This window comes from Thermobia domestica, chromosome 6, assembly GCF_964235325.1.
Source record: "Thermobia domestica chromosome 6, izTheDome1.hap1.1, whole genome shotgun sequence".
Taxonomy (NCBI): Eukaryota; Metazoa; Arthropoda; class Insecta; order Zygentoma; family Lepismatidae; genus Thermobia; species Thermobia domestica.
The window spans coordinates 69,440,378-69,456,228 of NC_137459.1; the positions used below are offsets into that span (position 1 = coordinate 69,440,378).

General features: G+C 38.6%; 2 protein-coding genes across 2 annotated transcripts; both read left to right on the plus strand.

Annotated features, from left to right (window-relative positions):
• Nucleotides 1-9,951: 9,951 nt before the first annotated feature.
• LOC145687197 (uncharacterized) lies at nt 9,952-13,518 on the plus strand. Its single transcript, XM_081760664.1, has one exon. The coding sequence runs from the start codon at nt 9,952-9,954 to the stop codon at nt 13,516-13,518; it is 3,567 nt and encodes a 1,188-aa protein (XP_081616790.1).
• Nucleotides 13,519-13,712: 194 nt separating this feature from the next.
• Nucleotides 13,713-15,002, plus strand: LOC145687198 (uncharacterized). The gene has a single exon (XM_081760665.1). The coding sequence runs from the start codon at nt 13,713-13,715 to the stop codon at nt 15,000-15,002; it is 1,290 nt and encodes a 429-aa protein (XP_081616791.1).
• The last annotated feature ends 849 nt before the right edge of the window (nt 15,003-15,851 follow it).

Genomic DNA, 15,851 nt, shown 5'->3' on the forward strand with positions numbered 1-15,851 from the left:
TTCTCCAAAAGAACAAATTTTAAAAACCACGATTTTAAATATGCTATCCCACCATGACCAACAAAGGGAAGGGAAAGAATACATCCACTCAGAAAGGCTTAACACTACAAATATAATCTCGTTGTGTCTGTTTTTTATCTTTAAATAATAGTCTATTATTAGTTAAAGTAAACACACCTGCAGAGGAAATATAGTAATTCTTTTCATAGAATTCAATTGAGTTTCGATTTCAATACATCAGTTTGTAATTTCATTGCAACTCCCTCTTTTATCTTTACTTCTTGATTTTCCTTTTATATATGATAAAAAAGCAAACAAAAAAATTAAAAAAAAAACTTCTTTCCACATTCAATGATAAGGAACTTGTTTGTGACAAAGACAAGACTAGTTTTCATATCGAAACTGTGATAACTAAATGGAACAGGTGTTCGTTACTGTTCGAGAATTGAATTCTTGTATTTGACAACAATCAAACAATTTATGCTGGGATTTATTTGACCAGTTCCTTTAGCACTGTCCATGTGACCTTACACTGTTTGCGACCTGAACATGATTTATGAATGCAGTATTGAAATAGGTCAGCTTACTACGAAAGGGCGCGATGCAACTCAGTGATATTTGCACCAAATGGTGTAGGAGTAGATAATGGGAATAGAAAAGAACGTGTGATATAATTGGATATGCATCAGTAGTTAGCTTAATGAAATTATATTAAAAATAAAGAAAATTATGACTGGGCAAAATAAAGGTAAAAATGAAGTTCGAAAAATTTCATGTCAGTTATTTTATAAAAAAATCATATGCTAAATAAAACATTTCAAATGAGAAATTCCCGGCTAAAATTTTGTATATCAATAGGAACAAAAGTGAACTAGTACGTGGATGACGAGATTTACAACTATTATTATTTTAAGTAAAGATGTACTAGTAAAATAGTTTAGGTGCATTTCGCCAGCCCCCCCACCTTGAAGTTTCGGAAAAAAACCTATGCCAATCGTTTGTGCTACGTTTGTGCCGGAATGTACCGCAAAAATTTTCGTTTGTACCACTTCCGGTACGAAGTTATAAGGGTTTCAAAGTGGGGGGGCTGGGGAAACGGCAGCCCCCCCACCTTGGAATTTCGAAACGAAACCTATGGCATTCGTTTGTGCTACGTTTGTGCCGGAATGTACCGCAAAAATTTTCGTTTGTACCACTTCCGGTACGAAGTTATAAGGGTTTCAAAGTGGGGGGGCTGGGGAAACGGCAGCCCCCCCACCTTGGAATTTCGAAACGAAACCTATGGCAATCGTTTGTGCTACGTTTGTGCCGGAATGTACCGCAAAAATTTTCGTTTGTACCACTTCCGGTACGAAGTTATAAGGGTTTTAAAGTGGGGGGGCTGGGGAAACGGCAGCCCCCCCACCTTGGAATTTCGAAACAAAACCTATGCCAATCGTTTCTGCTACGTTTGTGCCGGAATGTACCGCAAAAATTTTCGTTTGTACCACTTCCGGTACAAAGTTATAAGGGTTTTAAAGTGGGGGGGCTGGAGAAACGGCAACCTCCAAACTTGGAATTTCGAAACAAAACCTATGGCAATCGTTTGTGCTACGTTTGTGCCGGAATGTACCGCAAAAATTTTCGTTTGTACCACTTCCGGTACGAAGTTATAAGGGTTTTAAAGTGGGGGGCTGGAGAAACGGCAGCCCCCCCACCTTGGAATTTTGAAACAAAACCTATGGCAATCGTTTGTACTACGTTTGTGCCGGAATGTACCGCAAAAATTTTCGTTTGTACCACTTCCGGTACGAAGTTATAAGGGTTTTAAAGTGGGGGGCTGGGGAAACGGCAGCCCCCCCACCTAAAAATTTCAAAACAAAACCTATGCCAATCATTTGTGCTACGTTTGTGCCGGAATGTACCGCAAAAATTTTCGTTTGTACCACTTCCGGTACGAAGTTATAAGGGTTTTAAAGTGGGAGGGCTGGAGAAACGGCAGCCTCCAAACTTGGAATTTCGAAACAAAAGGTATGCCAATCGTTTGTGCTACGTTTGTGCCGGAATGTACCGCAAAAATTTTCGTTTGTACCACTTCCGGTACGAAGTTATAAGGGTTTCAAAGTGGGGTGGCTGGAGAAACGGAAGCCTCCAACCTTAGAATTTCGAAACAAAAGGTATGCCAATCGTTTGTGCTACGTTTGTGCCGGAATGTACCGCAAAAATTTTCGTTTGTACCACTTCCGGTACGAAGTTATAAGGGTTTTAAAGTGGGGGGCTGGAGAAACGGCAGCCCCCCCACCTTGGAATTTCGAAACAAAACCTATGACAATCGTTTGTACTACGTTTGTGCCGGAATGTACAGCAAAAATTTTCGTTTGTACCACTTCCGGTACGAAGTTATAAGGGTTTTAAAGTGGGGGGGCTGGAGAAACGGCAGCCTCCAACCTTGGAATTTCGAAACAAAACCTATGCCAATAGTGTGTGCTACGTTTGTGCCGGAATGTACCGCAAAAATTTTCGTTTGTACCACTTCCGGTACGAAGTTATTATAGTTTTAATGTGGGGGGGCTGGGGAAACGGCAGCCCCCACCTTGGAATTTCGAAACAAAACCTATGGCAATCGTTTGTGCTACGTTAGTGCCGCAATGTACCGCAAAAATTTTCGTTTGTACTACTTCCGGTACGAAGTTATAAGGGTTTTAAAGTGGGGGGCTGGAGAAACGGCAGCCTCCAAACTTGGAATTTCGAAACGAAATCTATGGCAATCGTTTGTGCTAGGTTTGTGCCGGAATGTACCGCAAAAATTTTCGTTTGTACCACTTCCGGTACGAAGTTAAAAGTGTTTTAAAGTGGGAAGCTGGAGAAACGGCAGGCTCCAAACTTGGAATTTCGAAACAAAACCTATGGCAATCGTTTGTGCTACGTTTGTGCCGGAATGTACCGTAAACATTTTCGTTTGTACCACTTCCGGTACGAAGTTATAAGGGTTTTAAAGTGGGGGGCTGGAGAAACGGCAGCCTCAAAACTTGGAATTTTGAAACAAAAAATATGGCATTCGTTTGTGCTACGTTTGTGCCGGAATGTACCGCAAAAATTTTCGTTTGTACCACTTCCGGTACGAAGTTATAAGGGTTTTAAAGTGGGGGGGTGGAGAAGCGGCAGCCTCCTAACTTGGAATTTCGAAACAAAACCTATGGCAATCGTTTGTGCTACGTGTGTGCCGGAATGTACCGCAAAAATTTTGTTTATACCACTTCCGGTACAAAGTTATAAGGGTTTTTAAGTGGGGTGGCTGGAGAAACGGCAGCCTCCAACCTTGGAATTTCGAAACAAAACCTATGTTAATAGTGTGTGCTACGTTTGTGCCGGAATGTACCGCAAAAATTTTCGTTTGTACCACTTTCGGTACGAAGTTATAAGGGTTTCAAAGTGGAGGGGCCGGAGAAACGGAAGCCTCAAAACTTGGAATTTCGAAACAAAAACTATGCCAATTGTTTGTGCTACGTTTGTGCCGGAATGTACCGCAAAAATTTTCGTTTGTACCACTTCCGGTAGGAAGTTATAACGGTTTTAAAGTGGGAGGGCTGGAGAAACGGCAGCCTCCAAACTTGGAATTTCGAAACAAAACCTATGACAATCGTTTGTGCTACGTTTGTGCTGGAATGTACCGCAAAAATTTTCGTTTGTACCACTTCCCGTACGAAGTTATAAGGGTTTTAAAGTGGGGGGGCTGGAGAAGCGGCAGCCTCCAAACTTGGAATTTCGAAACAAAACCCATGGCAATCGTTTGTGCTACGTTTGTGCCGGAATGTATTGTAAACATTTTTGTTTGTACCACTTCCGGTACGAAGTTATAAGGGTTTTAAAGTGGGGGCATGGGAAACGGCAGCCCCCCACCTTGGAATTTCAAAACAGAACTTATGCCAATCGTTTGTGCTACGTTTGTGCCGGAATGTACCGCAAAAATTTTCGTTTGTACCACTTCCGGTACGAAGTTATAACGGTTTTAAAGTGGGAGGGCTGGAGAAACGGCAGCCTCCAAACTTGGAATTTCGAAACAAAACCTATGACAATCGTTTGTGCTACGTTTGTGCTGGAATGTACCGCAAAAATTTTCGTTTGTACCACTTCCGGTACGAAGTTATAACGGTTTTAATGTGGGGGGGCTGGAGAAGCGGCAGCCTCCAAACTTGGAATTTCGAAACAAAACCTTTGGCAATCGTTTGTGCTACGTTTGTGCCACTTTAAACTCTTATAACTTCGTACCGGAAGTGGTACAAACGAAAATTTTTGCGGTACATTCCGGCACAAACGTAGCACAAACGATTGCCATAGGTTTTTTTCGAAATTCCAAGGTGGTGGGGGCTGCCGTTTCCCCAGCCCCCCACTTTAAAACCCTTATAACTTCGTACCGGAAGTGGTACAAACGAAAATTTTTGCGGTACATTCCGGCACAAACGTAGCACACACTATTGGCATAGGTTTTGTTTGAAATTCCAAGGTTGGAGGCTGCCGTTTCTCCAGCCCCCCCACTTTAAAACCCTTATAACTTCGTACCGGAAGTGGTACAAACGAAAATTTTTGCGGTACATTCCGGCACAAACGTAGCACACACTATTGGCATAGGTTTTGTTTCGAAATTCCAAGGTTGGAGGCTACCGTTTCTCCAGCCACCCCACTTTGAAACCCTTATAACTTCGTACCGGAAGTGGTACAAACGAAAATTTTTGCGGTACATTCCGGCACAAACGTAGCACACACTATTGGCATAGGTTTTGTTTGAAATTCCAAGGTTGGAGGCTGCCGTTTCTCCAGCCACCCCACTTTGAAACCCTTATAACTTCGTACCGGAAGTGGTACAAACGAAAATGTTTACGGTACATTCCGGCACAAACGTAACACAAACGATTGCCATAGGTTTTGTTTCGAAATTCTAAGTTTGGAGGCTGCCGTTTCTCCAGCCCCCCACTTTAAAACACTTTTAACTTCGTACCGGAAGTGGTAGAAACGAAAATTTTTGCGGTACATTCCGGCACAAACGTAGCACAAACGATTGGCATACCTTTTGTTTCGAAATTCCAAGGTTGGAGGCTTCCGTTTCTCCAGCCCTCCCACTTTGAAACCCTTATAACTTCGTACCGGAAGTGGTACAAACGAAAATTTTTGCGGTACATTCCGGCACAAACGTAGCACAAACGATTGCCATAGGTTTTGTTTCGAATTTCCAAGTTTGGAGGCTGCCGTTTCTCCAGCCCCCCCCCACTTTAAAACCCTTATAACTTCGCACCGGAAGTGGTACAAACGAAAATTTTTGCGGTACATTCCGGCAGAAACGTAGCACAAACGATTGCCATAGGTTTGGTTTCGAAATTCCGAGTTTGGAGGCTGCCGTTTCTCCAGCCCCCCCACTTTAAAACCCTTATAACTTTATACCGGAAGTGGTACAAACGAAAATTTTTGCGGTACATTCCGGCACAAACGTAGCACAAACGATTGCCATAGGTTTCGTTTCGAAATTCCAAGGTGGGGGCCTGCCGTTTCCCCAGCCCCCCCACTTTAAAACTATTATAACTTCGTACCGGTAGTGGTACAAACGAAAATTTTTGCGGTACATTCCGGCACAAACGTAGCACAAACGATTGGCATAGTTTTTTTTTCCGAAACTCCAAGGTGGGGGGGGCTGGCGAAATGCACCTTAGTGTAATTGTTATTATTTTATTTTAACAGTTGTCACATTCCCTTAAATGGGGATCCTATGGTATAAATTTGTACCATACGCATTTTTCATGGTACATTGCGTTATATCTCTTCTATTTGAGCTTTTTCGTCCGTTTTTTTTTTTTTTTTTTTTTTTTTTTTTTTTGTTTTCCAAGTCCAGAGGCCTTGTAGTGGTACAAACGAAAATTTTTGCGGTACATTCCGGCACAAACGTAGCACAAACGATTGTCATAGGTTTTGTTTCGAAATTCCAAGTTTGGAGCCTGCCGTTTCCCCTGCCCCGCCACTTTAAAACCCTTATAACTTTATACCGGAAGTGGTACAAACGAAAATTTTTGCGGTACATTCCGGCACAAACGTAGCACAAACGATTGTCATAGGTTTTGTTTCGAAATTCCAAGTTTGGAGCCTGCCGTTTCTCCAGCCCCCCCACTTTAAAACCCTTATAACTTCGTACCGGAAGTGGTACAAACGAAAATTTTTGCGGTACATTCCGGCACAAACGTAGCACAAACGATTGCCATAGGTTTCGTTTCGAAATTCCAAGGTGGGGGGCTGCCGTTTCCCCAGCCCCCCCACTTTAAAACTATTATAACTTCGTACCGGTAGTGGTACAAACGAAAATTTTTGCGGTACATTCCGGCACAAACGTAGCACAAACGATTGGCATAGTTTTTTTTCCGAAACTCCAAGGTGGGGGGGCTGGCGAAATGCACCTTAGTGTAATTGTTATTATTTTATTTTAACAGTTGTCACATTCCCTTAAATGGGGATCCTATGGTATAAATTTGTACCATACGCATTTTTCATGGTACATTGCGTTATATCTCTTCTATTTGAGCTTTTTCGTCCGTTTTTTTTTTTTTTTTTTTTTTTTTGTTTTCCAAGTCCAGAGGCCTTGTAGAAGACATTACGTATGGCTTCAGACCTTCCTGCGTCCAGACATAGGAGGTGATGACGTCATAAGTCAAAAATTTATTTTCTCATTTACTAACCCTATGTTCAATATTTTTTGGTGGGCTTAATTTTCCACGTAGAAGATTGAAATTTTGCACAAACATTCAGTCCACCGAATAGTATTTACCAGATTTTTTGTTCCGATGTCAGTGCTAAAACAGGGGGGAACTAGAGGGGTAAAGGGTTGAAAAAAGGGATATTTTTACCCCAAAAATCCCGTTTTTCGTCATTTTCCTGCCTCACATACATGATGGGGACACGTAAGTCATACCATCTGAAAGGCAGTTCCATTCTGAAGAGAATGACGGTCGAATTATTGTCCTAGAGTAATTAGGGACGTCTCAGGGATTTTTTGAAAAATATACTTCTATATAGGGAAAAATGGGACATGGTGGGTATATTTTTTTAACGGGCTTACTTTTGCACGTAGAAGATTGAAATTGTGCACAAACATTCAGCCTACCTAGTAGTATTTATGAGATTTTTTTCAGATCTCTGCATTAAAACAGGGGGGTCCAGAGGGGGGGAAAACTGAAAAAAGGGATTTTTAGACCAAAAAATCCCGTTTTTGAGGATTTTCCCGCCTCACATACATGATGGAGACACGTGAGTCATACCGCCTGAAAGGCAGTTTCATTCTGAAGAGAATGACGGTCGAATTATTATTCTAGGGTAATTAGGGACGTCTCAGTGATTTTTTTTTTTCAAAATATACTTCTGTATAGGGTAACATGGGGAAATTTCTGATTTTTTTTTCTGGCGCGCTTATTTTTGCACCTAGAAGATTGAAATTGTGCACAAACATTCATTCCACCGAGTAGTATTTAACAGATTTTTTTTCAGATTTCTGCGTTAAAACAAGGGGGGTCCAGAGGGGCTAAAAGTTGAAAAAAGGGAAATTTAGACCAAAAAATACCTTTTTTCTGCAATTTCCAGTTTTAGATACATGATGGAGACATGTGAATGGTACCGCCTGAAAGGCAGTTCTATTCAGAAGAGAATATGGGCGACACATGACCCTAGGGTAATTAGGGATGTCTCAGGAATTTTTTTTCCCTGAGATCATAGTGTTTTGTGGTAATTTGGGGCATTGTGGGAAATTTTGATAAAATTTCTCCCTCCCTTACTATTCAAGATAGAAACTTGAAATTTGGCACACACATTCAGTATACCAAGTACTATTTCTCAGATTTTTTTAGATGGCTACGTTCACACAAGGGGGGGCAGGGGGGTCTAAAGTTCGAGAAAAAAAATCCCTCCGAATCTTTCATTTTGACATTTTTCCCGCTTCTGGTATATGGTATGAGCATGCAAGTGGTACCATTTGAAAGCCAGCTCTATTCTGAAGGGAATGAGGTATAAACCATGATCCTAGGATAAATAGTGACGATACAGTAGCTGCTTGACTGAAAGTCTAAAAAATAGCCCAAAAAGCCAGGATCCGGAAAGGGTTACCTTAATAGTCTTTGGCCGTTTTATTATGAAAGGTTATTAGAGTTTACGTAAAGTTATGTTTGATTTTGCCGGCCATGCTGCACATTGTTTCTTGACGAGTCTTAAGTATTTTTAATAAGTAGCCCATTTAATGCACAAATTACTCTGTAGCACAACTCAGAAATCATTTACAATGCATTCATGTTTATGTCCAGATCCTGCCGCTGAGGCGTTTATATCACTAGTTGCTTTAGCATAGTCTATTACTCACATTCTCAATGTTGAAGTTTATATGTAGATCCTGCTGATGAGACGTTTATATCACTAATTATTTTAGCATTGCCTTTTTAATCACTGTCACTGCTTGTATAGTACTCACACACTATACTCCTTGTTTCAGTGAAACTTGTAATTGTCTTAAAATAATAAGAATGAACACATTTCCTGTTGTATGTGTTGATTGTTTAGCGTTTCTCTGGATTTCCTTCTTTGTTCAATCGCTTTTCGTTTTTTTTTTTCAGAAATATTTACAAATTTTTAAATGAAAGCCCACCCTCGTTTCCAATTGGTTGGCAAAACTATTTAACATTTTAAACTGGACTGAAACAAACAGGAACTTCGTTGTTGGCGACTTGAAACATTATCGGTTGGTTAGTGGATGAAGGACAAGAAAGCAGAAAGGACAGAAAGTTAGGAAAACGTATGGGGAGTTGGGTTGTGGAATCTTTTTCTTAACGTTGTGGAAGGTGACTGGACACAACTGGTGAGAAAATGGTATAGATGGGTTGAGCGCCTGAAATAAAATGGTCAAACCTACGCTTAAGTGAAATTAGAGCAATAAATAAAAACTGAATAAAGATTAATATTATGATTGATAATATGTGCACTGGCACAAAATCATGGGCGTCGCCAGAAGTTTTCCAGGGAAGGGGTCGAAATGAAGTTGCTGTATTTCTTCACACTATAAGATGCTTTCAGCACGCAAGAATTAAATGTTTCAACCCTCCAACACTAATTGATTTCATTTGTACGGGTGTTTGATATCTATGGAGTGACGCTCACCAAAATTAAAGTATTGTGTGTTTGTGAGGCAAATTTAAATATGTATTTCGGGATTAGTGATGTTTAAAATGGGAACGACTGTAGATGGCCATAGCAAAAATAACCGTTTGAATACATACAAGACTGTTCATTAACACAACTATGTTCACGTAAAGGATAAAGGAAATATTTGTATTTTGTCTACTCGCAACTAGAAATTAGCAAAATGTATTGAACAAAAACAGCCTCGTAACAACTGCGTTCAAGACTCCAAATATAACTCATGCATGTTTCACAAGCAGTACACATTAATAGTGTGAACATAAAATGAACATAAGAATTTCACTCCTGTTGCCTAGCACATATGAGACAGAACGTTTTCACGTCTACATACATGTCATGTTCGTAAAGTTAGCTTCCAAATTGGTCTCAACAAAATTAGAAAATACCGTAGCTAACCTTAATATACTGTTTTACTTTTCTGACATAACTGTTCGGCCGCATTTCATTATTCTTTTGTTTTGTATTTGGCAACACTGGATAATTTATAGTTTTTTATAAGTGTCAACGTGGCGTGTGTGACTGCATAGTGTGTAGTTGCTTATGTATAGCAATTAGTGTATTTAGTTGTGTGTTTACAATATAATAAATAGTATATTGTGCAACAAACTTTGTGTTCAAAATAATACAGTCCACGAACATTTAAGTGGTCCTTACCGACCGGATTTTGTTCCAGTTGTGCATGTGCATGGTTTGCGAACTTGTGGCGCAGTATCTTCATTTTGTAGTGCATTGTCAAAGTGGTGCAGAATTATAACAATGGAAGAACTCATAGGTAAGAAAACTGTACTTAAACGTGAAGTGACAAGGTTAATACATAAAGTGAACGAGAATAAAGACAAGCCTAACTTCAGTATCAAGCTGTACACTGAACGTGCTACGCAATTGCATGGCGATTGCACAGAGCTCATTACAAAGTTCATTTCTGTGGGTGGTGAAAGTGAGTTTGCAAAATATGACGGAGAATTTAATGAAGTGCAAAATAAGTTGGACTCTGTCTTAGAAATTTTGTACAATATGCAGTCACCTAATACTGAACAGGTAAATACATCTAATAAACAGTGCACAGATGTAAAGTTGCCAGACTTAGAACTTCCTACATTTTGTGGTAGAGTGCAAGATTGGCTATCGTTTCGTGACTTATTTGTTGCTGCTGTTCATAATAACAATCGGTTAGGAAATGCTCAAAAGTTGCAGTATTTGAAGACAGCTGTATCAGGAGAACCGGCTGTATTGTTGCAGTCTATTTCCATATCTGATGATAACTATAAAGTAGCATGGGAGTTACTTAAATCAAGATATGAAGATGTGAGGGAGCTAGCGAATCATATTTTGAGCAAGTTGATTACTCAACCAGCTATGAAGAATGACTCATCAGGTGAGTTACGAAGATTGGTTGACAATAGTGTTCAGTGTGTGTGTGAACTTAAATCCTTGGGCCTTCCAGTGGAACATTGGGATGTGATTTTAATTTACCATGTGGGTGAGAAGCTAGATAAGAACACCAGAAAACAATGGGAGCTTTCATTGAAGAAAAACGAACAACCAACTTTCGACCAGCTGAAAGAGTTCATATTACAACGTGCCAAAGCGTTAGCTGCAGTGAGTGCAAGGTCACCGGCAGACACGTCTGCTTTAAAAACAAACAAAAAGGGCAACACGTTAGTGCATCATTCAAGTCCAATTGTGTCGTGTATCATGTGTAAAAATAACCACAAGCTATATAAGTGTCAAGAGTTCATAAATATGTCAGTGAATGATAGGCATAGTTTTGTAAAAAAGAATTCGCTTTGTTTCAATTGTTTGACCTTAAATTGTTCCGTGAATAAGTGTAGTGTGAAGCAGGGTTGCCACACTTGCAACAAAAAACATCATACTTTATTGCATTTTGAAAAGAAGGATAAAGTAGATCAGGTAAATTGTTCTCATTCTATAAATCAAAAACTAATTCCTCAGGTGTTGTTGTCCACCGCTGTCATAAATATCAAAGATAATGCAAATAAGTTGATACAATTTCGTGCACTTATCGACTGTGGTAGTGAATTATCGTTTGTAACTGAACGTTGCGTCCAGAAATTACGCATAAACAAAGAGAAAATAAACATGAGCATATCAGGTGTTACTGGTTCTAACGTTGGAAATTCTCATGCAATAGTTGATTTGTGTTTTCAGTCATTGTACAGTAATAATAATATTCATACTAAAGCAATAGTAGTCCCAAGAATCACAAGTAACTTACCCAGAGTAACTATTCAAAATATAGGTGATTGGGAAATTGTGAAACAAGTAAACTTAGCTGATCCACAGTTTAATAAAAGCGGCCCTATTGATGTGTTATTAGGTGCTGATGTTTTCCCATTATTGTTGCTCAGTGGGAGACACGTAGGTACGAATGGAGTTCCGTCTGCCATTGAAACGGTGTTAGGTTGGGTATTGTGTGGTCAGATTAACTTAACGAATAACACATCAAGTGTTCAGTCATATTTTGTTTCTGTTGATCTCAATAAAACATTGCAAAGATTCTGGGAAGTAGAGGAGTTGCCAACTGTACAACATTTATCCGTTGAAGAGCAAAAATGTGAGCAGTATTTTGCTGAAACTTACAAACGTGATGTTGATGGCAAATCTATTGTAAAATTGCCTTTTATAGAAAACGTTGAGCCTCTAGGTGTATCACGGGACACAGCAGTAAAGCGATTATGCCAGATGGAACGTAAGTTACAGAAAGATCCTGATTTATGCAAACAATATTGTGATTTCATGAAGGAGTACTTAGACTTAGGTCACATGGAAAAAATTCCTGATGTAGAACTTGATAAGCTTGTATCTGAATCTTATTATCTGCCGCATCATTGTGTCTTAAATGAAAGTAGTTCTACCACTAAATTGCGAGTTGTATTTGATGGTAGTGCTAAAACTAGCAATGGAATATCTCTCAATGACAACTTAATGGTAGGTCCAAAATTACAAGATGATATTATCCCATTAATATTAAGGTTCAGAACTCATCCAATTGCATTGTGTGCTGATATAGCAAAAATGTACAGACAAGTTAAGGTAGATCAAACTGATTCTGATTACCAGAGAATTGTGTGGAGAGAAACAGTTGACCAACCTATTAGTGATTTTAGATTGTTAACTGTTACTTATGGAACCAGTTCGGCTTCATATCTGGCTGTAAAGTGTTTGCAACAGTTAGCTGTAGATGAAGGTCATTGTTATCCCAGAGCTGCAGAATTAGTCATGAATGATTTCTTTGTTGATAATTTAGTTTCAGGTGCAGCTGATAGTAGTGAGGCAATGGTATTGTACTCAGAATTAACAGCATTATTACACAAAAGTGGTTTCGAATTAAGAAAATGGTCTACTAACGACATGAATGTGCTAAATAGTATCCCTTCTCACTTAAGAGAAACTCAGTCGTTAATTTGTTTTAATGAAGATGAGAATGTAAAAGCTTTAGGTATACAGTGGAATCCATCAAGTGATTCATTTTCATTTTCTGTTGTTGTTCCCACTTACAAGTCAGTAATGACAAAACGAATGTTACTATCTGATATTGCAAAATTGTATGATCCGCTTGGTTGGTTATCTCCAGTATCCATTGTTGCAAAATTGTTGCTACAATCATTATGGAAATTAAAAATTGAATGGGATGACGTACTTCCAAATGATATTGCTCGCTCGTGGGAAGCATATTGTCAAGAATTGCCATTGTTGAGACAGATTAAGATCAAAAGGTGTATTTCTTCTGAAAATATTGTGAAATATGATCTAATTGGGTTCTTAGATGCTAGTGAAAAGGCGTATGCTGCAGTAGCATATGTACGTTGTATAGATACATCTGGAAATGTGCAAGTATACCTAATTGCTGCAAAGACCAAAGTTGCCCCTATAAAGCAAATATCAATACCTAGGTTAGAATTGTGTGCTGCAGTATTGTTATGTAGATTAGTCAATACGGTCATTAAGGCAATGCTAATCAAGTTTGAACAGGTTGTCTGTTACACAGATTCTACTATTGTGTTAGCTTGGCTTTCTTCGTGTCCGAGTAAATGGAAAACATTTGTGGCTAACCGAGTATCTGAGATTCAACAATCAATTTTTATTAAATGGGCGCACACATCGAGCAAAGACAACCCAGCTGATTGTAGTTCTCGTGGTTTGAATCCGTCACAATTAGAGTCTTATTCACTATGGTGGAATGGGCCAAAGTGGTTGATGGAATCAGAGTTACCTATTGTAAATATTAATTGCAAAAATCTAGATTCTGTTCAATGTGAGCAAAAGTCTTCAACATGCACATTAAGGTTGACTGTACAATAGTAGATAAATTTTCATCATTATCGAAGTTAGTTCGTGTTACTGCTTGGTGTAAAAGATTTATTAGGAATAGTAAAAGTAAACAGGAGTTAAGATGTAGTGGACCATTAACTACAAAGGAGTTGTCAAATGCATTAATACATTGGATAAAACAAGCTCAAGAATCTGAATATCCACTTGAGATAAAATACTTACGTATGAAAAAACCTTTGCCTTATAATAGCAAACTATTGTGTTTAAATCCATTTCTTGATGAAAATGATGTCATGAGAGTTGGAGGTCGCTTGCAAAACGCTAGTGTAACATATGATTTCAAATATCCTATCTTACTTCCAAAACATGCTAGAATTACAGAACTTCTTGTAAAATCTAAACATATAAAGCATCTTCATGCAGGTTCACAGTTACTTTTATCTGTTTTGCAACAAAAGTTTTGGATTATTGGTGGTCGTGACTTTGTAAGGAAGATTGTAAAAAGTTGTGTAACATGTCACAAACAGTCAAGTGTAACAGCCTCTCAATTAATGGGCCAACTTCCTGTTGGTAGAGTAACACCAACTCGTCCATTTTTGCATTGCGGTTTAGATTATGCTGCTCCACTAATGTTAAGAAATATGAAAAGTCGAAATTCAAAATTGTTCAAAGGTTATGTAGCACTCTTCATTTGTTTCAGTGTCAAAGCAATCCATTTAGAATTGGTAAGTGATGCTTCAACAGAGTCATTTATTGCAGCTTTGAAACGTTTTATAGCTAGAAGGGGAAAACCTACTGATATTTACAGTGATTGTGGTTCAAATTTCATAGGTGCAAACAGAGAATTAAAATCCTTACTGAAACTTGTAACGAATGGTGATTCAAAAGAGTCTGTATGTAATGACCTCAGTATGCAATCTATGAATTGGCATTTTAATCCACCATCCTCACCTCACTTTGGAGGCATATGGGAAGCTGGTGTAAAGTCTGTCAAGTACCACTTGAGACGTGTAGTTGGTAACACTGTACTCACATTTAAAGAAATGTATACAGATTTGTGTCAGATTGAAGCCTGTTTAAATTCTAGACCATTAACTGCTCTATCTTCTGATCCTAATGACTATCAGGTATTAACTCTTGGTCATTTTTTAATTCACGATGCATTAGTAGCAATACCTGAACCAAATTTGTGTGAATTAAAAATCAATCATTTGTCACGCTGGCAATTAACTCAAAGATTGGCCCAACATTTTTGGAACCGTTGGCAAACAGAATATTTGTCTCGGCTGCAACAAAGGCCAAAGTGGTGGTGTAAACGTGCTAATATCAAGATCAATGATTTAGTATTAGTGAAGGAAGATAAGACATCTCCTCAACATTGGAATTTAGCAAGAGTAGTTGCTCTTCATCCTGGTGTAGATAATATTGTTAGAACTGTTAGTATTAAAACTAGCAAAGGTGTCTTCAAACGACCAATTGTAAAAATTTCTCCTCTTCCATTTAATGAAGAATAATATGTAGAATGTGTAGTGTAGAGTAATGTGTAGAATTATATGTAGTGTTGAAATGATATTTCAAGGTGGGCGGTATGTTCGGCCGCATTTCATTATTCTTTTGTTTTGTATTTGGCAACACTGGATAATTTATAGTTTTTTATAAGTGTCAACGTGGCGTGTGTGACTGCATAGTGTGTAGTTGCTTATGTATAGCAATTAGTGTATTTAGTTGTGTGTTTACAATATAATAAATAGTATATTGTGCAACAAACTTTGTGTTCAAAATAATACAGTCCACGAACAATAACGAAACAGTTGTTAACAGAAACATTAAAAATACAACAGGCACACATAATACCAGGAACTGTATTCAAAAAATAAATATGCTAAAAAAACACACGTTCAGTCTGAAACAGATGAGACTGGTTATTTTCAAAAATTAGTTCAATTTCTCTTTATAGAGATAAGGTGGGTAATAGCAAGGGTAGTTGAATATTTAGTACCCCGGCAGTCGCCTGGTGGGACTGAGGACGGACATTGGCGCATTTTCTGTTCGGCTCATCTTTTCTGTTTTAATTTTACTTTATTGAACTTCCTCTGCGTTGGTCGCAACGGCGAGCAAAGGCTCCGTTCCATCAATATCTAATTGACAGGCCATACTTCTTCACAACTGTAGGGCTCATTATTTCTGATTCCGAACTCCTACGAAACGAATGATTCCACACATTCTTTTATATTCCCATTACCTACTCCTACACAATTTTGATGTAATTATCTCCAAGTGACACCGCGCCCTTCCCTTGTTAGTAAATTTAGCTACCATCATCATACAGTCTGTTTCCAACAATTTATTTTTAATAATATAGT